The sequence below is a fragment of the Melanerpes formicivorus genome, unplaced genomic scaffold, assembly GCF_026170545.1.
Source record: "Melanerpes formicivorus ecotype bairdi unplaced genomic scaffold, bMelFor1.0.p_v2 SCAF_87, whole genome shotgun sequence".
Classification (NCBI taxonomy): domain Eukaryota; kingdom Metazoa; phylum Chordata; class Aves; order Piciformes; family Picidae; genus Melanerpes; species Melanerpes formicivorus.
The window spans coordinates 827,994-854,926 of NW_027142439.1; the positions used below are offsets into that span (position 1 = coordinate 827,994).

At 51.2% G+C, this 26,933-nt stretch overlaps 1 protein-coding gene across 7 annotated transcripts in view; it reads right to left on the reverse strand.

The window, feature by feature from the left end:
• Positions 1 to 26,193, reverse strand: part of RNASEH2B (ribonuclease H2 subunit B) — a 58,680-nt gene extending 32,487 nt beyond the window's left edge. For 5 of the 7 annotated variants that reach the window (XR_010990712.1, XM_068165321.1, XM_068165318.1 and 2 more), the window contains exons 1-4: positions 26,052 to 26,187; positions 9,750 to 9,821; positions 4,750 to 4,857; positions 1,604 to 1,680 (exon numbers count right to left, since the gene is read on the reverse strand). Coding sequence is in view for 5 of the 7 variants with exons in the window: in XM_068165321.1 (XP_068021422.1) it covers positions 1,604 to 1,680; positions 4,750 to 4,857; positions 9,750 to 9,821; positions 26,052 to 26,115 (321 nt within the window). In the remaining 2 variants the exon portion in view is untranslated. Of the gene's footprint in view, positions 1 to 1,603; positions 1,681 to 4,749; positions 4,858 to 9,749; positions 9,822 to 26,051 lie in introns of all 7 variants that reach the window. The other 2 variants (XR_010990713.1, XM_068165322.1) reach the window with 2 other exon arrangements.
• Between the last annotated feature and the right edge of the window lie 740 nt (positions 26,194 to 26,933).

Consider the following 26,933-nt stretch of genomic DNA (forward strand, 5'->3'; position numbering starts at 1 on the left):
TAATGCACCCAGGAACTGATTACAAAGCAAGCTGTGAATGTTTATTCCAAACCAGTAAAGCCCTGCACAATGCCGAACTCCTCAAACACTGCACCTAAAGGTACAGACAGAAAACAAGAGCAGGAAAGAAGGTGAAGCACAGTGAGGCTTTTGGGGGAAAAGCTCTGGCCAGCCTGATCCAGTGTGGGGTGTCCCTGCCCATGGCAGGGGGGTTGGAACTAGATGATTGTGGCTTGGACCACTACACTCTGAGCTGGGTTAGGAACTGGCTGGAGGCTGAGCCCAGAGAGTGGTGGTGAATGGTGCCACAGCCAGCTGGCAGCCAGGCACCAGTGGTGTGCCCCAGGGATCAGTGCTGGGCCCTGTGCTCTTTAACATCTTTATTGATGATCTGGATGAGGGGATGGAGTCAGTCATCAGCAAGTTTGCAGATGGCACCAAGCTGGGAGCAGATGTTGGTCAGTTAGAGGGCAGAAAGGCTCTGCAGAGGGACCTCGACCGACTGGACAGATGGGCAGAGGCCAACAGGATGGCATTCAACAAGTCCAAGTGCCAGGGGCTGCACTTTGGCCACAACAACCCCAGGCAGTGCTACAGGCTGGGGGCAGAGTGGCTGAGAGCAGCCAGGCAGAGAGGGACCTGGGGGTGCTGATTGACAGCTGCCTGAACATGAGCCAGCAGTGTGCCCAGGTGGCCAAGAAGGCCAATGGCATCCTGGCCTGTATTAGGAAGAGTGTGGCCAGCAGGAGCAGGGAAATCATTGTGCCCCTGGACTCTGCTTTGGTTAGGCTGCACCTTGAGTCCTGTGTCCAGTTCTGGGCTCCTCAGTTTAAGAAGGACATTGAGACACTTGAAGGTATCCAGAGAGGGGCAACAAGGCTGGGGAGAGGCCTTGAGCACAGCCCTGTGAGGAGAGGCTGAGGGAGCTGGGGTTGCTTAGCCTGGAGAAGAGGAGGCTCAGGGGTGACCTCATTGCTCTCTACAACTACCTGAAGGGAGGTTGTAGCCAGGCAGAGGTTGGTCTCTTCTCCCAGGCAGCCAGAACAAGAGGACACAGTCTCAGGCTGTGCCAGGGGAGGTTTAGGCTGGAGGTTAGGAGGAAGTTCTACACAGAGAGAGTGATTGCCCTTTGGAATGGGCTGCCTGGGGAGGTGGTGGAGTCACCATCCCTGGAGGTGTTCAGGAGGAGACTTGATGGGGGGCTTGGTGCCATGGGTTAGTTGTTTAGATGGTGTTGGATTGGTTGATGGGCTGGACATGGTGATCTTTGAAGGTCTCTTCCAACCTGGTTTATTCTATTCTATTCTATTCTAAGTTGAATAGCTCTGGGATAGGCTCTCACAAAAGGACAAAAGAAATCCCCTGCTTGTCTTAAAGAAGGAGGTGATGAAGGCTTTGCTGGACTGCAGGCTGACTCCTGCAGTGGACAGTAGTGACCAAAAAGCCTGTGCAATGACAATGCTTCCAGGGAGAATCTACCCATGCTGTGAATGCAAATGAAGCTTCCATTGTTCTGAAAGCTCCTCTTTCTAAACTGGACATAACTTGTGCAGAGAATGAGGCAGGAATAAAGCTGTCCAGTGGAAAAATAAAGCAGGCTTACCTCCTTGTCTGCCTGGATGAGGTAGTGAAGTATCAGGAATAAGGGATCCATTGGTGTGACAAACAGCAGGCGCCCATCTAGGTGACAGGGAGGGAAGAGCAAGCTCACTACCCACAGGTGCAACACATTGGCTTTTTTTCCCCAGTATGGGCAAGAAAAGAGATTTGTTTTTCCAGTATGTATAGCAATATTTTAAGAGGAGGAGCAGGAACACAGTATTTGTGGGTTTACTCTAAAGATACCAAGAGAACTCCCTTCTCAATCCGAAGTGCAAGCCTCACTGCAGGCCCGCTGGCTTCAAGCACTCTTAGTTTAGCCTTTCCCTGGACTGCACTAAGAGCAGGAAAATGGAAGCTGCCCTCTATTGGCACATTTGGGTCTAACAGAGACTTGTTTCAGGCTACCAGATCAATCCAGCATGCTTCATCTCATACACTGGACAAGGCAACACCCTCCTGGCAGAAGAGGTAGGCAGTGCAAAAAAACCAGTTTCAAGAGGCAGTTAATGCAGACCCCCATCCCCTTCTGTCAGGGGAGACTGCATGCAGTGTCCCAATAGAGCAAAATAATAGATCATAGTCTCATAGGATCAGTCAGGGTAGAAAGAGACCACAAGGATCATCCAGTTCCAACCCCCCTGCCATGGGCAGGGACACCCCACACTACATCAGCCTGGCCACAGCCTCAGCCAGCCTGGGCTTAAACACCTCCAGGGACAGGGCCCCAACCACCTCCCTGGACAACCCATTCCAGGGCTTCACCACTCTCATGGGGAAGAACTTCCTCCTCCCCTCCAGCCTCAATCTCCCCACCTCCAGCTTCATTCCATTGCCCCTAGTCCTAGCACTCCCTGAGATCCTGAGCAGTCCCTCCCCAGCCTTCCTGTAGGGTGTGTTTGTTTTAAATCACAGGATTAAGGTAACAACAGAGGGCCCTAAGACTAACAAAAGATGGGGTGGGAAGGCCCTGGTTTGGACAAAGCTGATGCCCAATCTAACAGCAGTGTTACAAACGGGATGCACTGTGTGAGGCAAAGCAAGCATCAGGATTACTTACAAGCAAGGGGCTGTTCAGTCTGGAGAAGAGAAGGCTCCCAGGTGACCTCATTGTGGCCTTCCAGGATCTGAAGGGGGCTACAGGAAGGCTGGGGAGGGACTGCTCAGGATCTCAGGGAGTGCTAGGACTAGGGGGAATGGAATGAAGCTGGAGGTGGGGAGATTGAGGCTGGAGGTGAGGAGGAAGTTCTTCCCCATGAGAGTGGTGAAGCCCTGGAATGGGTTGTGCAGGGAGGTGGTTGGGGCCCTGTCCCTGGAGGTGTTTAAGGCCAGGCTGGATGAGGCTGTGGCCAGGCTGATGTAGTGTGGGGTGTCCCTGGCCATGGCAGGGGGGCTGGAACTAGATGATCCTTGTGGTCCCTTTCCAACCCTGAGTGATACAATGAGACTGTAAGTGCATAAAGACCTCTGCCCTCCTCTGCAGATAACCAAGGAATTTGCTTTAACTGCACACACAGTTTTTCTGTGGTGCTCCTCCCCTGACCACTTCACAGATGCAGCAGCTCTAATATTCAGGAACACCTTTCCCCCTCCCACCCTCTACCTTTAACAGCAAACTGAGGTGATGATTCCTTAAGGCAAAACACAGGTTAGAATGGAATGGGAGAGTACAATGCTGACATTCTTGGGAGCAGACCTGGTGTTCTGGCTCACCCCCAGATGGAGCAAGGACAAGCTCACAGGCACACTGCTTGCACTGCTGTTGCACCTGCAGAGGATGTTTAAAAGTTAAAGACACACTTTGGGACATTGCTATTTAAGAATGCAGGTATCTGGTGGAGTTGCTTTTATTGAGGACAATAAAGGGGTCTTTTTTTCCAGCTGAAAGAGACAAAATAAGTGTATCTCCACATTCTGAATCAATACTTAGTGCTGGGTCTATAGGTATGCCAGGAGAGCAACACCACCCCAATGACATCCTTATTGAGAGCTGTCACAAGCAGTGAGGTTAAGTTTTCTCCTCATTTTCAGAAGAGTGAGCTTGGAGCAGAGAATGACTGGGAAGGTACAGATGAGCTCACTTCAGGCAAAACACTGAATACTCAGAGAGCAGGCCCACCCTGATGTCCCAGCACTCACACAGGGGACTACAGTTAGTAGGTCAAGAGATGTTCTCCTCCCCCTCTACTCTGCCCTGGTGCATTGGAATACTTTGTCCAGTTCTGGGCCCCTCAGGTCAAGAAGGACCTCAGAGAACTGCTTGGAAGAGTCCAGCACAAGAGCCACAAAAATGATTAAAGGAGTGGAACATCTTCCTTACAAGGAGAGGCTGAGGGAGCTGGGGCTCTTTAGTTTGGAGAGGAGGAGGCTGAAGGTGACCTCATGAATGTTTATAGACATGTGCAGGGTGAGTGCTGAGAGGCTGGAGCCAGGCTCTGCTGGGGGATGCCCAGGGACAGGACAAGGGGCAGTGGGTGGGAGGTGAGGCAGAGGAGGTTCCATGGGAAGATGAGGAAACATGTTTTCCCTGTGAGGGTGGCAGAATGCTGCCACAGGCTGCCCAGGGGGCTTGTGGAGTCTCCCTCTCTGGAGATATCCAAAGCCCACCTGGATGTGTTCCTGTGTGATCTGGTGTAGGTGACCCTGCTCTGGCAGGGGGGTTGGACTGGATGAGCTTTCAAGCCCTAAACATTCTGTGATTCTGTGACTACAGAAGTGACTAAAAGCAAGCATTCCAATGCTTAGGGTGCCAACACATCACTCTGCCTAGCTAGCTACAGCCTTCTAGCCCTTTTCTCCCTCTGACAGGATAACACATACTTTACTTACACTGAGGACTTGCTGGTCTGATTGACAAGGCAAGCTAAGTTTCAGTTCAAATACAACTGAATTACTCCCCTCCCTGCCCCTCAAAGACAAATGAACATCTGTCTAATTGAGACTGCCAAAGGCAGCCTTTTAAGGAGAGACCACAAAGCCCCCAGCCCTGGTTAAATCCAGATGGCAAACGAGCGTGTCAGAAGGTGGGGATGTGATGGAGCATGCCTCCAACAACTAGGCAGAACACCTGTACATTTACTAGCAAAGAGAGGGGAGGGCTGAGCATGAAGGTTATTTACAGCTGGGGGAAGGATACATTACATTACTCACCTTGTTGAACAGTCTGACCTATAAACCAGGAGCGATATTCCTCATGAAAAGCTTTTACTTCAAACAGCTGCTGTGCACCACTGCTGAACAAGTAAAGGGTGGCTTCCCCTGTTGGAAAGAAATCTGGTTTGTGTTTGTAAGCTTCCACAAAGCTCCAAAGAATACCCAGCACATCTGAAGACTGTGCCTTATATCCACACAGACACACAAACATACACACACTCCACATAAGCTCACTACAAAGGAGGCTCAGACACAGAAAACTATTACCTGCAGATGTTCATCCCCCAGCTCTGCAAAGCAAACTGAATTTGAACCAAGACATGGGATGTGTGAATAGTTCATCTTACAGCACAAAGCCTTTGATCAAAACCCAAATCAAAATCACTCAAGAAATCAGCTCTTGTGTGCAGTGAAGGGGGAAGGTGGAGAACAAGAAGAATCCTGCTCTTTCTGTCCTGTTTGTCTCCAAGATGCCAGGCTCTGGCTGAGGGGGACAAAAGTTTCAAACCTTCAAGTGCTAATGTCAAATCATGTTCTTTGGCACATCCAAATGGATTGCAAATGGTTCAGTGTGGGTAGACAAACAAGATGAAGGAGGAAGCTAGAGGATTTGCTTTGAAGTGCCCATCACAATCCTGCTCATTTGGAAAGGGAAGCCTGGTTTCAGGCCGCCCTGCAGCAGAGGTCTGCCATTTCCCAGCAGTATTTCTGGGCTACAAGGAAAGGGTAATGAGTATGCTGGAAACAGGATTGCCACTTCCCACACCTAAACTGGGAAGCTGCCAGAACTCAAAAAGGGGCCACTAAAGTTGGGTCAGCTGAGCCTGGGCTGAGCTGTGCCTGTCTTGGTTAGGGATCCATCCTCAAGGGACAAGAGCAACTACAAGATGGCAGTCCTGCATAACCAGGATAACCAGGTGCTCAGGCTGCAGAGGTCCCTAGGAGCATAGTATCATAGTATCACATTACCAGTCAGGGTTGGAAGGGACCACAAGGATCATCCAGTTCCAACCCCCCTGCCATGGGCAGGGACACCCCACACTACATCAGCCTGGCCACAGCCTCAGCCAGCCTGGCCTTAAACACCTCCAGGGACAGGGCCCCAACCACCTCCCTGCACAACCCATTCCAGGGCTTCACCACTCTCATGGGGAAGAACTTCCTCCTCACCTCCAGCCTCAATCTCCCCACCTCCAGCTTCATTCCATTCCCCCTAGTCCTAGCACTCCCTGAGATCCTGAGCAGTCCCTCCCCAGCCTTCCTGGAGCCCCCTTCAGATACTGGAAGGCCACAATGAGGTCACCTGGGAGCCTTCTCTTCTCCAGACTCAACAGCCCCAACTCCTTCAGTCTGTCCTCACAGGAGAGGTGCTCCAGCCCTCTGCTCATCCTCCTGGCCCTGCTCTGGACACCTTCCAGCACCTCCACATCCCTCTTGCAATAGAGGCTCCAGCACTGGAGGCAGGACTCCAGGTGGGGTCTCAGCAGAGCTGAGCAGAGGGGGAGAATCACCTCCCTTGCCCTGCTGGCCACACTTCTCCTGATGCAGCCCAGGATCTGATTGGCTTTGCGGGCTGCAAGTGCACACTGAGAGCTCCTGGTGAGCTTCTCCTCCCCCAGCACCCCCAAGGCTCTCTTCTCAGGGCTGCTTTCCAGCCAGTCCCTGCCCAGCCTGCATTTGTGCCTGGGATTGCCTCCACCCAGCTGCAGGACCCTGCCCTTGGTCTTGTTGAACCTCCTGAGGTTGGCTTGTGAGCAGAGGCAGGGCAGGTAAGATGGGCAGACCCATCTCTTCCCTAGGATCACTGATAATCCATTCCTTCCCCTTTATCCAAATGGTTGACCAGATTTTTAACCTCATCTCAGGATGCAACTTCAGTCCTCTGATTACTTTCCATTTGGGAAGGGAGGGGTGTGTAGATTGTAGAGGGGCAGCAGAGGTCTCAACCATTACTGTGTGCTACTCAGCAAGGGTCTGCACCCTGTTTTGGTAAGCACCAGATGCCAAGCTACTCACAGAAGTGCTCATTCAACAACATAAAACTCCCACCAGCGAGCACCTTGGACAAATGCAGTGTTGAGGCACAGAATCTTGGGCACAGAAGGCCCATTCCTATTGCCAAACTCCGGCTCCTCAATGGATGTGCTTAAAGGATAGTCACCCCAGGGTCCCCACAGTGTCCTTAGACAGAAAGTGTGAGGGGATGGACAAGGAACCGAGGCAGACCTGCTCACAGCTCTACCACTCCAGCCAGTTGCTCAAGTGTTATGGTGTGGTTGTTCCCCTTCCTTCAGCTCAGCACTGGGAAAAAGGCTTCTTGTGGTACTGCACACTGCCAGCTGAACTCTACTGTATAGCCTTTGTGAGGGAGAGGGATTCTGTCCTTTTCACCTGTCTATAAAAAGGACCATGCATGCTTTTATTGAATACAGTGCTTGGTGTGAATTCTCTAATGTGCTGAGTCCTTCACTGCATATTTATATGGTGCCTGGCATCAACAATTCATCTGCTAGACTCACATGGAAGGAAAATACATTAATAGGGTGTTCTCAGTTCTTCCACTTTCAGACCTCATAATGGGCTACATAACTGCAAGTTTCTGCAGCTCTATAAATAAGCTGCTGTAAATTCTTAGGGAACACACCCAAGCAATCATTGTACTTTGGGTTTTCCCCAGAAACCTCTCCCCAGGCCTCAGATTCTATGAGGTAAACAGATCTCTCCTGCCCCAGGAAGGCAAGCACCAGCTGCACTCCTGAGAGCACAGCAAACTGGAAAGCTTGGCTGTGTTGTGACATTAAAGGATACCTGGAGACTTGGGTTACAAACACATATCACAGGATCACCAAGGCTGGAAGAGACATCAAAGATCATCCAGTCCAAGCTGTCACCACAGACCTCATGGCTAGACCATGGCACCAAGTACCACATCCAATCCCCTCTTGAACACCTCCAGGGATGGGGACTCCACCACCTCCCTGGGCAGCACATTCCAATGATGAATGACTCTCTCAGTGAAGAACTTTCTCCTCACCTCCAGCCTAAACCTCCCCTGGCACAGCCTGAGACTGTGTCCTCTTGTTCTGGTGCTGGCTGCCTGGGAGAAGAGACCAACCCCCACCTGGCTACAACCTCCCTTCAGGGAGTTGGAGAGAGCAAGAAGGTCTCCCCTGAGCCTCCTCTTCTCCAGGCTAAGCAACCCCAGCTCCCTCAGCCTCTCCTCACAGGGCTGTGCTCAAGGCCTCTCCCCAGCCTTGTTGCCCTTCTCTGGACACCTTCAAGTCTCTCAATGTCCTTAAACTGAGGAGCCCAGAACTGGACACAGGACTCAAGGTGCGGCCTAACCAATGCAGAGTCCAGGGGCACAATGACCTCCCTGCTCCTGCTGGCCACACTATTCCTAATGCAGGCCAGGATGCCATTGGCCCTCCTGGCTGCCTGGGCACACTGCAGGCTCATGTTCAGCCTACCATCAACCAGCACCTCCAGGTCCCTCTCTGCCTGGCTGCTCTCAGCCACTCTGACCCCAGCCTGTAGCTCTGCCTGGGGTTGCTGTGGCCAAAGTGCAGCCCCTGGCACTTGGACTTGTTGAATGCCATCCTGTTGGACTCTACCCATCTGTCCAGTCGGTCAAGGTCCCTCTGCAGGGAGGGAAGCATGAGGGATGAATTTCAAAGCAAAACCTATCTATGGAAATCAAATCTGTAGAAAACAAATCTATAGAAAACAAATTTAGTAAGAAAAAGAAAAAACAAAACAAAACCCCACAGCATGGACATTTTTCAAACAAAACATGGTAACCCCAACAAAGGGCAGAGGCCAAGGGCAGGAGATTGAACACAGCCAAGTGCCAGGTTCTGCACATTGGCCACAGCAACCCCAGGCAGTGCTACAGGCTGGGCTCAGAGTGGCTGAGAGCAGCCAGGCAGAGAGGGACCTGGGGGTGCTGGTTGATGGTAGGCTGAACATGAGCCTGCAGTGTGCCCAGGCAGCCAAGAGGGCCAATGGCATCCTGGCCTGCATCAGGAAGAGTGTGGCCAGCAGGAGCAGGGAGGTCATTCTGCCCCTATACACTGCACTGGTTAGGCCACACCTCGAGTCCTGTGTCCAGTTCTGGGCCCCTCAGTTTAGGAAGGAGGTTGAGTTGCTGGAAGGTGTCCAGAGAAGGGCAACAAAGCTGGGGAGGGGTTTGGAACACAGGCCTGTGAGGAGAGGCTGAGGGAGCTGGGGTTGCTTAGCCTGGAGAAGAGGAGACTCAGGGGAGACCTTATTGCTGTCTCCAACACCCTGAACGGAGGTTGTAGACAGGCAGAGGTTGGTCTCTTCTCCCAGGAAACCAGTACCAGAACAAGAGAACACAGTCTCAGGCTGCACCAGGGGAGGTTTAGGTTGGAGGTTAGGAGGAAGTTCTACACAGAGAGAGTGATTGCCCATTGGAATGGGCTGCCTGGGGAGGTGGTGGAATTGCCGTCATTGAAGGTGTTGAGGAGGAGACTTGATGGGGTGCTTGGTGCCATGGGTTAGCTGTTTGGGTGGGTTGGATTGGTTGATGGGTTGGACACAATGATCTTGAAGGTCTCTTCCAACCTGGTTTGGTTTATTCTAAATAAAGGTTTATTTATTCTAAGTAAAGAGACTCCAAAAGCTTGGTAAGTATAACTAATTGTTTTACAGCACAAGTTGAATGCCATGAAGCCTGGATGTGAACTAGAAGAAAGCCCAGGCTCAACACCCAACACCAATGCACTTAAACCCAGCACTTAACTGCCACTCCTTTCTTGTGCTGCCAGTATCCCTGTCCAGTGAACAGTCTGACCAATTAAAATCACACAAGTCCTAAATGCAGAGCACTACCTATCTGGCACCAGCAGCAGGATCTCTGGCATGCTAGGACTTAGACTATCATGGTTAACTCAGCTTGAAAGATATGACTACTCTGGAGGTGGAGGGAATGCAGCAGAACACTGACAGGGGCAGGTCACAGTCCCACAACTTGCCTGTGCTTGGGTTGCGCAGCTTGGTGAACAAAGGTTCGCTCGCAGGTGGTTTAGGCAGGTCGGTAGCAGCCTCTGTAGGGGGAGAGGAAAAAGTTATGAACTTGTAAACTGAGAAGCAAGTCATGCTCTGCAATGCTTCTTCAGGACACCTAGAATCAACAGGATTGACAGGAGTTGAAAACTCAAGTATCTTCTGCCTCAAATTTATGTCTCAGCCCAAATTCATCCAGTCTGATCAAGGAACCTAAATGATGATTTCAGACTGCCTGGCACTCCCTCTCTGCACAGAAAAGATAAGGTTGGGATGATTTATATTTCAAAACCCACTTCCCTCTAGAAAGCCTCAGGCAAGTTTGGCAAGTTTGGCAAGCAGCCCTGAGGAGAGACTTGGGGGTGCTGGGGGAGGAGAAGCTCACCAGGAGCTCTCAGTGTGCACTTGCAGCCCAGAAAGCCAAGCAGAGCCTGGGCTGCATCAGGAGAAGTGTGGCCAGCAGGGCAAGGGAGGTGATCCTCCCCCTCTGCTCAGCTCTGGGGAGACCCCACCTGCAGTACTGCCTCCAGTTCTGGAGCCCCTATGGCAAGAGGGATCTGGAGGTGCTGGAAGGTGTCCAGAGCAGGGCCAGGAGGATGAGCAGAGGGCTGGAGCACCTCTCCTGTGAGGACAGACTGAAGGAGTTGGGGCTGTTCAGTCTGGAGAAGAGAAGGCTCCCAGGTGACCTCATTGTGGCCTTCCAGGATCTGAAGTACAAGAAGGCTGGGGAGGGACTGCTCAGGATCTCAGGGAGTGCTAGGACTAGGGGGAATGGAATGAAGCTGGAGGTGGGGAGATTGAGGCTGGAGGTGAGGAGGAAGTTCTTCCCCAGGAGAGTGGTGAAGCCCTGGAATGGGTTGTCCAGGGAGGTGGTTGGGGCCCTGTCCCTGGAGGTGTTTAAGCCCAGGCTGGATGAGGCTCTGGCCAGGCTGATGTAGTGTGGGGTGTTCCTGCCCATGGCAGGGGGGTTGGAACTAGATGATCCTTGTGGTCCCTTCCAACCCTGACTGATACTATGATACCAGGACATCTCAGTTAAGCAAGATGAACTGTTGCCCTGATTAGTCATAACGCCAAGGAGAAGGCTTTGCTAAGTTAGGAAAGCTATCATGTGGACATTAAAAAGCTGGGAGTGTGAAGTACTTGTGGCACAGTGGTCCTCATATGCAGGAACAGGGGGCAGGGATTTTCTGAGTGGGTGTTACTCCTCTAAACAACATGCACACTTGTTTGGCTGTCATTGATCATCCTGAGTGCACTCAATGCTTCCCACAGGAAAAAGAAGCTGAAGGAACACAGCACCTCTGGCTTAACCCTCTGACAGTTGTTTCTCTTTTTGCTGCTTCCATGCATAGAAGACAAGAAGGCTGACACAAGAGCATGATTTCTCTGTGATTTGCTTTTGAAACCCAACAAACCAAACCAGAAAGGCAACAGTTCCCACCAGGCTGCTGATTCAAGCCTGGAAAAGCCCATCTATAAGGCTCCTCAGTTAATTGTGCTCTAGGCAAGCTCTCTTTGTAGACAAAGTCTAACTTTTATTTGTGAAAACAACTTCCCCCAGCTGAGTGAAGAGCACCATGACAGCATCATCCTTCTTAGCTTGCACACTGCCAGTTCTGTCCCAATTCCTTCCACACAGGCATTCATCAGAGCAAGGAAAACTACTAAAGCATTTCACATACATAAGCAGCATCCAGACCTCAGAGAATGGAGTGAGAGGGATCAGGCTGACTTTTGCATTATGGTGCTGCTGAGGAAAGCAGGGAAGAGCAGCAGAAGCAGCTTGCAGAGCTGTTCTTCTGTTGGAAGAAACAGAAGTGCCACCTTGTCCTTCCTCTGTCAGTAGCACCCAGCAGGTATGCAGAGAAGGAGATAGCACAGTTCTTTTCTATGGAAAACAGGGAAGTAGGATCTGACCAAAATAGCTGCTCTTCACTCTGGCTGAAAGCCTGCCCCCCACACATCTGGAAAGAACAGGTGGGCTTCTCACAGGCTGTTTACTGGAACCTCAGTGGCAAAAAATAAATAGCCCCAAACAATCCTCATCCTTCACAGTCACTCATGGTCATGCAGTTGTGTCCCAAACACAGACTCCCCAGAGAAAGATCTAATCTGGGCTGTGTTAAGCAAGTGTGCTTTGTGAGAAGGTGCTGGAGGATGGGGCTCAGAGTGGGGCAGAGAATTCAGAGTACTTTTCTTACCCTGAATTTTCAGCTGAGTCTTCAGGTGACTTCAAAAAGGCTTTAGAATGTTTCAATCTAAGGTGAAGGGTTTTAAGGGAAGAGCTCCACACTCACTAGCCAGACTTGCTTCATGCGCTGCTACATGAACACACAGGGCTGGGGAGCTACACTTGTCCTGGCAAAGGCAAGCTTCACATTTAGGATAGGATAGGATAGGATAGGATAGGATAGGATAGGATAGGATAGGATAGGATAGGATAGGATAGGATAGGATAGGATAGGATAGGATAGGATAGGATAGGATAGACCAGGTTGGAAGAGACCTTCAAAATTATCGTGTCCAACCTATCAACCAACACCACCTAAACAACTAACCCATGGCACCAAGCACCCCATCAAGTCTCCTCCTGAACACCTCCAGGGATGGTGACTCCACCACCTCCACAGGCAGCCCATTCCAATGGGCAATCACTCTCTCTGTGTAGAACTTCCTCCTAACCTCCAGCCTGAACCTCCCCTGGTGCAGCCTGAGACTGTGTCCTCTTGTTCTGGTGCTGGCTGCCTGGGAGAAGAGACCAACCTCTGCCTGTCTACAACCTCCCTTCAGGGAGTTGTAGACAGCAATAAGGTCACCCCTGAGCCTCCTCTTCTCCAGGCTAAGCAACCCCAGCTCCCTCAGCCTCTCCTCACAGGGCTGTGTTCCAAACCCTTCACCAACTTCGTTGCCCTTCTCTGGACACCTTCCAGCAACTCAACCTCCTTCCTAAACTGAGGAGCCCAGAACTGGACACAGGACTCAAGGTGTGGCCTAACCAGTGCAGTGTACAGGGGCAGAATGACCTCCCTGCTCCTGCTGGCCACACTCTTCCTGATGCAGGCCAGGATGCCATTGGCCCTCTTGGCTGCCTGGGCACACTGCAGGCTCATGTTCAGCCTACCATCGACCAGCACCCCCAGGTCCCTCTCTGTCTGGCCGCTCTCAGCCATTCTGTTGGTTTAGAGGTGAAGAAGGCTCTGCTGGTTTAGAGGTGAAGAAGGCTCTGCTGGTTTAGAGGTGAAGAAGGCTCTGTTGGTTTAGAGGTGAAGAAGGCTCTGTTGGTTTAGAGGTGAAGAAGGCTCTGCTGGTTTAGAGGTGAAGAAGGCTCTGTTGGTTTAGAGGTGAAGAAGGCTCTGCTGGTTTAGAGGTGAAGAAGGCTCCATTTATCTGAATTTAAACACTTCATGGCTAGGAAAATGCTGAGCAAGGGATTTTTGAAGTTAGATGTCCCAATCTAGCTTGTGTGTGTTCTGGCCTTCAGCCAGGCAAGGTAATTGGATTTCTTTAATGTCATTACATTTATCAGTCCTTGCATTTGGGCAAGGATCTCTTACAGCAAAATAAATAAAGGCTTTTTAAAGAGCAGGACTGTAGCAATTTTTCTAGCCAATCTGAGTCAAACTGGGCTCTCTCATTTGTTTTTAATTTGTTTTTTAAAGATTCACCTCCAGATAAGAAATAATCTTAAAGAAAGCAAGCAGACAAAACAGACATTATAGGAAGAGGGGGTTTTGGTTAAATTCTAAAGCAAAACATCAGGGGATTGCCACTATGCTTACTGCAACAGTTTCCACAGCTCAGCCCTGAGCTTGCTCATCTACAAGAAAAACAACTCAGAGAGATAAGGACCTTTCTGACTAAATACTGTACTTTTTATCAACTGTCTTGCAGCTGCTAAGCTGCAAGTTACACACAATGAGCACAGTTCAGCTCACCAGCAGATGTGCCACTACAGCATGCTATGCTCCTGGCACAACAGTCACTCCAAGGATACAAAAAGAATGGGCACAGAAGGGCTCAATTAATCCCAAGGAGGCATCTCAAGCAGCAAGCCACTCTCTAAACTGCCAGGAAGACATGACTGGCACTTCCAGGAGGCAGTTGAATCCACTTAAAGCCTAAACCCACCTTTATAATTTCCTGCAAATACTAGCTGAAGGGAGGTTGTAGCCAGGTGGGGTTGGTCTCTTCTCCCAGGCAACCAGCACCAGAACAAGAGGACACAGTTTCAAGCTGTGCCAGGGGAGGTTTAGGCTGGATGTTAGGAAGAAATTCTTCCCAGCAAGAGAGATTGGCCATAGGGATGTGCTGCCCAGGGAGGTGGTGGAGTCACCATCACTGGAGGCGTTTAGGAAGAGCCTGGATGAGGCACTTGGTGCCATGGCTGAGTTGATTAGACAGTGCTGGGTGATAGGTTGGACTGGATGATCTTGAAGGGGTTTTTCAAGCTAGTTAATTCTATTCTATTATTTTATTATTCAGGCTGGAGGTGAGGAGGAAGTTCTTCCCCATGAGAGTGGTGAAGCCCTGGAATGGGTTGTGCAGGGAGATGGTTGAGGCCCCATCCCTGGAGGTGTTTAAGCCCAGGCTGGATGAGGCTGTGGCCAGGCTGATGTAGTGTGGGGTGTCCCTGCCCATGGCAGGGGGGTTGGAACTAGCTGATCCTTGTGGTCCCTTCCCACCCTGACTGATACTATGATACTATTATTCTATTCTATTCTATTCTATTCTATTCTATTCTATTCTATTCTATTCTATTCTATTCTATTCTATTCTATTCTATTCTATTCTATTCTATTCCATTCCATTCCATTCCATTCCATGCCATGCCATGCCATGCCATGCCATGCCATGCCATGCCATGCCATCCCATTCCATTCCATATGTCTTTCACTCCATTGCATGTACAGCTGTCTTCAGCAATGCATAATGAATCCAGGTGCAGTACTGCTACAGCTATAGCAGAGGAGGAAGTTCTGAGGTGAGCACAGCGCAGGACAATTCAATGCCAATACTGGGCTGATAAGTATGTCTACTTTGCTTAAGTTACAGTCTGCTCTTCATTCACTACTAACCAAATCACACAAAATCCATCTGAAAATATGAGTGATAAATACATCACTTGCACTGAAGTCTACGTGGAACCTCAGAACTCTGAAGCAGAGTTAAAGAACCTATAAAAGCTTCAACAAAGCTTTCCATTACAGCAGAGGAAAAAAGCCTATCAGATTCTGTGCAGGTTCAGACATATGGCCAGGCAAATTCTATAAAACACATAAACAGCACTAAGTGAAAATGAACTGGCTGTCAGGGGATTTCTGGCAGTGATTTCTTCCACAACACACAGATATAGAATGGGATAGGATAGGATAGGGTAGGGTAGGGTAGGGTAGGATAGGATAGGATAGGATAGGATAGGATAGGATAGGATAGGATAGGATAGGATAGGATAGGATAGGATAGGATAGGATAGGATAGGGTAGGACAGGATAGGATAGGATAGGATAGGATAGGATAGGATAGGGTAGGACAGGATAGGATAGGATAGGATAGGATAGGATAGGATAGGACCGGACCAGGCTGGAAGAGACCGTCAAGATCATCGTGCCCAACCTATCATCCAACACCACCTAAACAGCTAACCCATGGCACCAAGCACCCCATCAAGTCTCCTCCTGCACACCTCCAGTGATGGTGACTCCCCCACCTCCCCAGGCAGCCCACTGCACAAACCCTGCCAGCTTGCACAGCACCATGAATAAACTGGAAAAAGAACATAAAACTCCCACCAAGATCTATGAAATTGTTATGGATGACTCACCTTTAAAAAAGAAACCCCCAAAGCCTTCCAGAGCACTCTACTTAACAGCCCTAGTATCAGGTTCCATGGCATTCCCATGCAGAGAGCTGTCAGCCAAGCAGGCAGCAGAGCTGTAACTATCTGTCAGTTGTGTAAGGGGCAGAAGCCCTCCGGGAGCACCGATTCCCCTCCCGCCACCGCCCCGCCAGCCCCAGGAGGATTTGGAGGTCTGGAAATGTAAAGATTTCATTTAGAAACAGATATTAAACTCTACCTCAGCTACACAAGCCTTTTCCATTCCCTCCTTGACTTCCAGCCATGCGTGAAAGGTGTGGGGGATGCAGACATTATGCGGGAGCCCATTAAAAGGGCATTTCATGGCAGGCTTTAAACTACACAACCCAAGGGGGCAGGTATGTCAGGTTTTAATAACTACTTCATTTATGTTAGTTTTAGAACCTGTCAAGCCTGAAGTGAATGGGGTTTAATTCACTGCCTGCATCCTCTGTCCTGGAAAAAAACCAGCACCCAGTGAAAATTAATAAATCCAGTGTCACAGTACCACAGTCTCACACTACCACCAAGGTTGGAAGAGACCCAAAGACAAAATAGAACAGAATAGAATAGATTAGAATAGAATAGAACAGAACAGAATAGAATAGAATAGAATAGACCAGACCAGACCAGACCAGGTTGGAAGAGACCTTCAAGATCATCGTGTCCAACCTATCATCCAACACCACCTAATCAACTAACCCATGGCACCAAGCACCCCAGCAAGTCTCCTCCTGAACACCTCCAGGGATGGTGACTCCACCACCTCCCCAGGCAGCCCATTCCAATGGGCAATCACTCTCTCCGTGTAAATCTTCCTCCTGACCTCCAGCCTAAACCTCCCCTGGTGCAGCCTGAGACTGTGTCCTCTTGTTCTGGTGATGGTTGCCTGGGAGAAGAGACCAACCTCTGCCTGTTTACAACCTCCCTTCAGGGAGTTGTAGAGAGCAATAAGGTCCCCCCTGAGTCTCCTCTTCTCCAGGCTAAGCAACCCCAGCTCCCTCAGCCTCTCCTCACAGGGTTGTGTTCCAAGCCCCTCACCAAGTTTGTTGCCCTTCTCTGGACACCTTCCAGCAAGTCAACCTCCTTCCTAAACTGAGGGGCCCAGAATCAAATCCAACCTGTCACCACAGACCTCATGACTAAACCACAGCACCAAGTGCCACATCCAATCCCCTCTTGAACACCTCCAGGGATGGGGACTCCACCACCTCCCTGGGCAGCACATTCCAATGACGAATGACTCTCTCAGTGAAGAACTTTCTCCTCCCCTCGAGCCTGAACTCCCCCTGGAGCATCTTGAGACTGTGTCCCCTCAGTACTTCATACCTCCCAAACTTCTGACAAGGTGTTCAAGAGGGGATTGGATGTGGCACTCAGTGTCATGGTCTAGTAGTCATGAGGTGTTGGGTGACAGGTTGGACTTGATGATCTTTGAGGTCTTTTCCAACCTTGTTGCTTCTATGATTCTATCCTATGACTTTTCAGTCACAAGGTAACTCACTGTTAGCATAATGGATTCATTCTGGTGTGCACAGACTGAAGATAGCTTCACAAATGGTTTCAAATGACCAAAGCCATTGAAATGTGCAGTTCTGAGGTCCCCCAACTCTGACCCCCTACTTGTTGCAGATCTCTGCTGCTTTCTTTCCATCAAAACTGGCAATCCTGTGGCCACACAGCACATCAGCTCAGTTCACTGATCCAGCTGAGACATAAGGAGGCACAGAAGAAAGCAGCACTGATTTTCACCTGGATGAGAAAGCTGTAGGCACCATATGGTTACATGATCACTGGAGCACAGGGACAGCATCCATGGCAGGAGCAGATGGCACAGAATACAACCTACTCTATATATGACACTGGGGTATTGGACTAGTGTAAACTTAGCAGAAAACTAGATTGTATGTGACTTTATAGAGGTGAGAAAGCAAGGGATGAGCCACAGGACTACATCAGCACTTCTTTGGCTCATGATACCCTCAGGGGAGTACTGAACGGAGCAGGGCTCGATTTACCTCTGCAAACAGCTTTTTCTGCAGGTGCTTACACATAAAATATGGCTCTGCACTTGAAGGCACTTGGTTTGGGGAAATTTCTTCTTAGCTGTTACTCAGTTACCTTAATCCAAGGTTATCTCACCACCTTACCCTCTCCTTTATTGTACCTACTACTAGCATGAGAGAGGGGCCTTGTGCCGTGCCTGTTGTAAAAGATGGAACAGCTATCAGTTTGGTGAGCATAGCACTTATTAGTTGGTGCCCCAAGGAAATCACATTTCATGTGACACAATTTACACCCCTTAAAAGTTTTTCTGGCTCCCACTCCACCTGAAAAACCGTGTAATAAAACACAGCATCTAAAAATGGGACTGCTCTCTAGCTTGAGCAGGAAGTTACATGGAAATACTAAGGTGGTTTGAGTGGTCTTTTGCCTCATCATACTCTGATGCAATACAGCTCAACATTAAGATTTGTGCCTGAGAGCATCTTTTGGCTTCCCCTCATGCTGGCACAGTTAACTTCCTGGGCCAAAACACGTGTTCATGGACTCACTGGCAGAGGTGGACGGTACTAATTCATCTCTTGCTCAACTCTAGACACTAGACAGACCTTGCAGAGGTTTTAGCCAAATGAAGGAGAGGTCAGTCATGGAAAGTTCAGGAACAGGTTATCACTGGAAAGGATAAAAACTTCAGACTTCCCAATATTTATAGGGTCAGCACTGGTGCAGCTGTGTTACTGCCTGAATCAGCCCTATTCCAACGTGCAGAGAGGCCTAAGTTGGCATAGGTTGGTCTCTTCCATGCCAGATGGCAGAAAGCAGGAGTAGGAGATGGTGTTACACATTAAAACATCACTTCTTAGTTATTTTATGTGCTATGCTTCCTTCTGGCTCCTTAGCTTGCCAGCTCTATCTGCTTTATACACAGTTGAGCTCAGTGTGCCTTTTAAGAGGCGACACATAAGAAACGGTGCAAATTACCTGCAGGCAAAAGGCTTTGGTCAGGAGAGGGAAATGCCAGTTGAGGGGGAAGTTAAGTAAAATATGGCCAGGGAGTGCATGCTTCTAAAATAAGGCTATTCTCATTCACCTTATTAAAAAGGTATATAAATATGTGCACATATTTTATGTAATCCTCCTAATGCTTTGGGTCAGACGTTGAACAACATTCATCTCTGCTTATTGTACACGTTGGTTCCAGGGCCTTTATCTGAGCTGGGTGGAAATATTAATGTTCAGGTATCCTACTCAATTTTCACATTCATTACAGCTGCTGAATCGAGCTCCTTAACAGCCCAGCAATGTGGTCTACTTTATAGCAGAGAAATTGAACTGGGTTTTCTAAATACTGAGTAGAATGATACAGTCTCAGGCTGCGCCACAGCCTCAGGCTGCGCCAGGGGAGGTTCAGGCTGGAGGTTAGGAAGAGTGATTGCCCATTGGGATGGGCTGCCTGGGGAGGTGGTGGAGTCACCATCACTGGGGGTGTTCAGGAGGAGACTTGCTGGGGTGCTTGGTGCCATGGGTTAGCTGTTTGGGTGGGTTGGATTGGTTGATGGGTTGGACATGATGATCTTGAAGGTCTCTTCCAACCTGGTTTGGTTTATTCTATGGAAGTGTTCAGTGCAAGGCATGAGAGTAGCAACCAACCAACCAACCAACCAACCAACCAACCAACCAACCAACCAACCAACCAACTCACCCTGCCCATTCCATAGTTTAAAGCCTTTTACTATTTAAAGATTGTATTCTGTGCATCAAGCACTCCACAGCTGCTTTTGCTATGGCATCTTCTCTCAGTATCAGGGAGTGATAGGACTAGGGGGAGTGGAATGAAGCTGGAGGTGGGGAGATTGAGGCTGGAGGTGAGGAGGAAGTTCTTCCCCATGAGAGTGGTGAAGCCCTGGAATGGGTTGTGCAGGGAGGTGGTTGGGGCCCTGTCCCTGGAGGTGTTTAAGCCCAGGCTGGCTGAGGCTCTGGCCAGGCTGATGTAGTGTGGGGTGTCCCTGCCCATGGCAGGGGGGTTGGAACTAGATGATCCTTGTGGTCCCTTCCAACCCTGACTGATTCTATGAGACTATACTATGAATATGACCCCAAATCTTTTGAATCAACTACTTCCTCTTTTGTTGCATGGAGACAAGAAGTTCCTTATTCTCATCTGAAAGAAGGAAGGATTCATTTCCTGTGTGCTGATGCCCTATGGTTTGGCATCACAGTCCATTTATTTCTGCCTCCATCTGACTTCTGGCATGCATGAGACCTGCTCAGCCATCCTGCCAAGTCTACTGTGAAACTGCTCCTGTTATTTTTAAATCAGCAATACCTAAAAATAAGAAGATTGTTAAACTTCCCTCCCCCTCTGCACCCCTCCCAGTGCTACTCACATGGCAGTTCTTACAAAAAACAATCAAAAGCTCATCGATTTACTGTCTAAGAAAACAGAGGACTGGGGGGGGGGTGGTGGAAAATGCAGTCAGCTCAACTTGTCTAGCTGAGAAAAAGAAAGCTTGAAAATAATTTTCAGGCTGCAGCTCACCTCTGACTTCTTTTCCTCTTACAAATGCAGCACAAATTAAACACAGCAGTCTTAACTTGAGGCATAGAGCTGAACACTAGACAGAGAAAACTGCCTTCAATTCCTGACCTGCTTGCTAAAACCTGGGAAGGATATGAATAGCTACAGTCCCGACACAACACCTATGCCTGGAGAGGTGCCCTGAAAAGAGACTGCCCCTCACACCCATCCTGCTAAGCAGCTAGTGTGAGGGTGGCTGCTACTGGCAGGCCCACTTTGCAGCCATGACATAAGAATGTTTGTTCTGCAGAGCCCAGCTCAGATCTGTATCACACACAGTGTGACTTTGCTGCAGTGTTTAGCTGAGTATTTCCAGAGCCCTGCCCTGAGCATCTTACAGTCAGATGGGGGGCTCAGTGTTATCTTTGTGTCTCTAAAACAATCTCTAGCTCTTGTGATTCTCAGAGAAAACACTGCAGAGGGGAGTCTCATGGGCCCAACTCACAAAGCAAGAAGAAAGGTGCTCTGTGCATGTAAGAAGAACAGAAAGGTCTCACTGCTTCAGGTGGTGAGATTTAAACAACTCCACAGGAACACCCAGAAGCAGAGGCAGAATGTCCTCTGCTAAAGCACAGAACCAGCAACTTTCTAGCTGTGAGATGGGCATGTTTCAATCCCCAGGAGCTACTTCTCTTCCCTTGTACCTGTTCAGTAGCCAGGTCAGAAACACAGGAAGCCTGTATCACAGTATCATAGTATCAGTCAGGGTGGGAAGGGACCACAAGGATCAGCCAGTTCCAACCCCCCTGCCATGGGCAGGGACACCCCACACTATATCAGCCTGGCCACAGCCTCAGCCAGCCTGGCCTTAAACACCTCCAGGGACAGGGCCCCAACCACCTCCCTGGACAACCCATTCCAGGGCTTCACCACTCTCCTGGGGAAGAACTTCCTCCTCCCCTCCAGCCTCAATCTCCCCACCTCCAGCTTCATTCCATTCCCCCTAGTCCTAGAGCCTGAGATCCTGAGCAGTCCCTCCCCAGCCTTCCTGGAGCCCCCTTCAGATACTGGAAGGCCACAATGAGGTCACCTGGGAGCCTTCTCTTCTCCAGACTGAACAGCCCCAACTCCTTCAGTCTGTCCTCACAGGAGAGGTGCTCCAGCCCTCTGCTCATCCTCCTGGCCCTTCTCTGGACACCTTCCAGCACCTCCAGATCCCTCTTGCAATAGGGGCTCCAGAGTAATGGATACTCTACATTCTCAAGGGTAGAGAGGGGCTCAGATACACAGGGAACATAACATCCCAGGGATCCAACTGCCTTCCCAATTATCCTTCCACTCTAAGAACTGCAGCAAAGCCCAAGCTGAACCCCGGCCACCCACTGCCGAGGCTCACGTGGCTCCTTCTGGACCTATTAGCACTTTGGGGTCTCTGCACCAAGACTCCTCCAGAACTCCAGCCCAGAGAGGACTTCTTAACGATCAGCATCAACCACCCGGCACAAAGTCAGCTCAGATTCAGATTTTCAGCCAAGCTAATAAAACCCCTGGAACATGGAGCACAGCACAAAAACACCCAAGTGGATCTGCTCCGAGCCAGACTGGGTCCATCAGGACTTATTAGCTCAGACGCGATCTGAAAGCAGCTGCGCTGCAAAGCTAGGCCTGGGAACAGCAGAGAGATGTTAACATGGCACAGCATTGAACTAATAAACTGTTAGTGCAGAGCTGAGTCTGCTCTAGGCCAAATCTGGTGCCTGTATACCCACAGCACTGGGTATCTGCAACTGAAGAAACTACCCAAAGAACTGACTCTGTTTGGAGTCCAGCCTGCACAGCTCCACTTCTGCCCACACGATCGATGTCTGCCCTCCTGACCTCCTTCCACACCATCACACCCTCCATCCGCCCTCTCCCTCTTTGTTCATTTTCTCTCTGGACTATTTACATCCATGAGCCTCCTCTTCCCCAGGCTAAGCAACCCCAGCTCCCTCAGCCTCTCCTCACAGGGCTGTGCTCCAGACCCCTCCCCAGCTTTGTTGCCCTTCTCTGGACACCTTCCAGCATCTCAACATCTTTCCTAACCTGAGGAGCCCAGAACTGGACACAGGACTCAAGGTGTGGCCTGACCACTGCTGAGCACAGGCTGGGGTCAGAGTGGCTGAGAGCAGCCAAACAGAGAGGGACCTGGGGGTGCTGATTGACAGCTGCCTAAACATGAGCCAGCAGTGTGCCCAGGGGGCCAGGAGGGCCAAGGGCATCCTGGCCTCCATCAGGAATAGTGTGGCCAGCAAGAGCAGGGAGGTCATTGTGCCCCTGGACTCTGCATTGGTTAGGCCACACCTTGAGTCCTGTGTCCAGTTCTGGGCCCCTCAGTTTAAGAAGGACATTGAGAGACTTGAAGGTGTCCAGAGAAGGGCAACAAGGCTGGGGAGAGGCCTTGAGCACAGCCCTGTGAGGAGAGGCTGAGGGAGCTGGGGCTGCTTAGCCTGGAGGAGGCTCAGGGGAGACCTCATTGCCCTCTACAACTCCTTGAAGGGAGGTTGTAGCCAGGTGGGGGTTGGTCTCTTCTCCCAGGCAACCAGCACCAGAACAAGAGGACACAGTCTCAAGCTGTGCCAGGGGAGGTTTAGGCTGGTGGTGAGGAGAAAGTTCTTCACTGAGCGAGTCATTTGTCATTGGAATGTGTTGCCCAGGGAGGTGGTGGAGTCCCCATCCCTGGAGGTGTTCAAGAGGGGACTGGATGTGGCACTTGGTGTCATGGTTTAGTCATGAGGTCTGTGGTGACAGCTTGGACTGGATGATCTTTGAGGTCTCTTCCAACGTTGGTGATTCTGTGAGACTGAGATCCATTCAGCAAAGCAGCTAAGACATGGAAAACTTTCAATATCTATATATGTGTTAACTTCAAAGGATCATTTCTGACCTGTGACCAGCAAGCCTCCTCAGCTGTGGAGTTCTGAAATTACTAGCCCCTTTTTTTCTTCAAGTCACTACATGCTTTGAGATTCTGCTGAGGCTTTAACAAACTTCCTTGCAGGTCTGGAGTACCACATGAATGGTGTCAGAGCTGTGCTGGCACAATGGGTAATGCAAACTGGCTCTGGGGAAGTTACAAGCTCTGGCTCCAATCCTGCAAGCACTTGCTGAAGAATGTAACTCACTGCACAGAACCAACTACTCATGCATAAGTTAAGCATGTTTGTAAATATTTGCACAGTATGGGCATCTGTTAGCACAGGCAGACATCTCAGGCAAGATTCAGCTTTAGAATAGAATAAACCAGGTTGGAAGAGACCTTCAAGATCATAGTGTCCAACCTATCATCCAACACCACCTAAACAACTAACCCATGGCACCAAGCACCCCAGCAAGTCTCCTCCTGAACACCTCCAGGGATGGTGACTCCACCACCTCCCCAGGCAGCCCATTCCAACGGGCAATCACTCTCTCTGTGTAGAACTTCTTCCTAACCTCCAGCCTAAACCTCCCCTGGCACAGCCTGAGACTGTGTCCTCTTGTTCTGGTGCTGGCTGCCTGGGAGAAGAGACCAACTCCCACCTGGCTACAACCTCCCTTCAGGGAGTTGCAGAGAGCAAGAAGGTCTCCCCTGAGCCTCCTCTTCTCCAGGCTAAGCAACCCCAGCTCCCTCAGCCTCTCCTCACAGGGCTGTGTTCCAAACCCCTCACCAACTTTGTTGCCCTTCTCTGGACACCTTCCAGCAACTCAACCTCCTTCCTAAACTGAGGGGCCCAGAACTGGACACAGGACTCAAGGTGTGGCCTAACCAGTGCAGTGTCCAGGGGCAGAATGACCTCCCTGCTCCTGCTGGCCACACTCTTCCTGATGCAGGCCAGGATGCCATTGGCCCTCCTGGGTGCCTGGGCACACTGCAGGCTCATGTTCAGCCTACCATCAACCAGCACCCCCAGGTCCCTCTCTGCCTGGCTGCTCTCAGCCTCTCTGACCCCAGCCTGTAGCTCTGCTTGGGGTTGTTGTGGCCAATGTGCAGCACCTGGCACTTGGATGTGTTCAATCTCCTGCCCTTGGACTCTGCCCATCTGCCCAGCCTGTCCAGGTCCCTCTGCAGAGCCTCTCTCCCCTCCAGCAGATCAACTCCTGCCCCCAGCTTGGTGTCATCAGCAAATTTACTGCTGATGGACTCAATGCCCTCATCCAGATCATCAATGAAGATGTTAAAGAGCACAGGGCCCAGCACTGATCCCTGGGGCACACCACTGGTGCCTGGCTGCCAGCTGGCTGTGGCACCATTCACCACCACTCTCTGGGCTCAGCCTCCAGCCAGTTCCTAACCCAGCTCAGAGAGCTGCTGTCCCAGCCAGGGGCTGAGAGCTTGGCCAGGAGTTTGCTGTGGGGGATGGTGTCAAAGGCCTTGCTGAAGTCCAGGCAGACCACATCCACAGCCTGCCCCACATCCACCAGGCAGTCACCTGGGCATGGATGGAGATCAGGTTGGTCAGGCAGGACCTTTAAATCCCAGTCTGCAGAGTTAATATTAAAGGAACTCCTCACTCATAAATCCCTTTCTCAGGCAGCAAGCAGGTCAGATACCAAAGGGTGGAACTAAAAAGTTAAAGCCAGAGGAGGCAAGGAATCAGCAAAGCCATAGCAGTTGGTTCTGTTCTTCATGTAGCCAGAGGATCCTGGATTCTTAGGGATGCATGTCTCAAGAATGAGTTGCTGCTTTCTTTTCAGCCTTTGCTGAACCAAGCTCTTGCTGTGGCATTTACAGCACTCCTTACACCATCATCACAGACACAAAGCCCCTAAAACGACTCCAAAGAGCTCCTCCCTTTACTCTCAGGTTTGGTTGAAATTAACACCCAAAACTTTTGTGTAGGGCAGGAAATAAGCCCCTAGGGGTTGGAAGGGACCTCCAGAGAACATCCAGTCATAGTGTCACAGCATCAGTCAAGGTTGGAAGGGACCACAAGGATCATCCAGTTCCAACCCCCCTGCCATGGGCAGGGACACCCCACACTAGTCCAAGCCCCTGGCAGGACAGGCTCAGGCAGGACAGGTCACACAGTACAAAGCTGGCTCACAGGACATTGCTTTGGTTGCATTTCCTTAGGAAACCAAACTGGAAAACAAAAGCAGTTACAGCATGCCTCCTTCCTCAGTGTCCTGCAGTCTGAGCACAGCCTGCTCTACATACCCTCCCTAGCAAAGAAATCCTTTGGTGAGCTGTAAAAGTCTAAGACCTGGTACTAGGCAGAAATAAATCTCAAGAGGAAAAGGCATCTTCCCATTTGTTCAGCGCTAAATGAGATGAGAAACTAAAGCCTGCAGTGAGGAACTAAAGCCTGCAGTGAGAAACTAAAGCCTGCAGTGAGAAACTAAAGCCTGCAGTGAGGAACTAAGCCTGCAGTGGTTTAAAGCCTTGCACAGACTCGGTGATCCTCGAGGTCCTTTCCAACCTAAGTTACACTGCGATGATACTGTGACTGCATCTGAGGAGCTGCCACGTGGAGCTGTGCCTCCTGAGCCTCCAGAGACGAAGAGCCGAGATCTCACTCTGGCTCAGAATTGAAGCTTCCCAAACAATCTGTTGTAAAGCTGAGGCTCAGGGAACGAAGGCAGCCAGGGGTCCTGGACAGGAGCTGGGGGGAGGGGTGGCACTCTCCTGGGCCTTGTGTAAAGGCTGTGTCTCGGAACGTCCTCAGCACACCAGGGCTGGGCCTGGCTGCGCAAGGCAGCCCAGCGCTCCGCTCAGCCCTCGGCGGACGGCAGCGGCCTCCTGCCCCAGCGGCGCCCGGCCCCGCCGCGCTGCGGGCGGCTGCCGCCAGAGCCAGCCAGCGGGGCGCGGTGGAGCACGCAGGATTGGCGCTGCGGCAGAGCCTGTCCCGCCTCGAAGCCCCGCGGGGTTACCTGGTGCAATGAGCACCCACTGGGCAGGGTGCGCGCCCGCGGGCCGCTGCTTCGCGCCGTGCATGCTCCGTGCGCCGCGGCCGCTACCCGCGCTCTCGCCGCCGCTTCCGCCGCCACAACATGGCGGCCGGGGCGGGGCCGCACGGGGCGGAAGGACAGGCGGGAAGGGGAGCCGCGCTTTGCTGCCCGCCCAGCGCTCCCGCGCCCCGGGGCCCCGCGCGTGGCGGCAGGACGGCGCCACCCCGCGGGTGGGAGAAGGGGGGGAGGGTGGTCGCAGGGCACCGAGGTGGCTGGGGCTGCGCTGCCGCTTGCGTTCTTTTCCCCCTTCTACTTGCAGGGAATGGCACAGGCCGTTGCAGGCGGGACGGAGCGCGGCAGAGCCTGGCTTCTCGCCCTGCCCGTTCCGCCAGTAGGCTGCGGGGGCATGTGAGGGCGTTCTCCCCGCAGAAGGATAAGCGGGCTGCTTTTCCACACACCTTCACCCCCACCCCCACCGGCATCCTGAGGGCTGGCGGGCTAGGGCTGCCTTTTAACCCTGCCTCATCGTGGTGGCTGGGGGGTGATGGTTTCTCGGGGCTTTGTGGCGGTCTCTCGGGCGGCCATGGCGCGGCCAGGGCTGCCGCTGCCCCGTGGCCACCAACCTGTGGCAGGCGGCGGAACGCTTTGTCTTGAGGGAGGCACAGCTTCCGTGAAGTGCCACGAGTGTTTCATAGTTTCATTCAGGGTTGGAAGGGACCACAAGGATCATCTAGTTCCAACCCCCCTGCCATGGGCAGGGACACCCCACACTACATCAGCCTGGCCACAGCCTCAGCCAGCCTGGCCTTAAACACCTCCAGGGACAGGGCCCCAACCACCTCCCTGCACAACCCATTCCAGGGC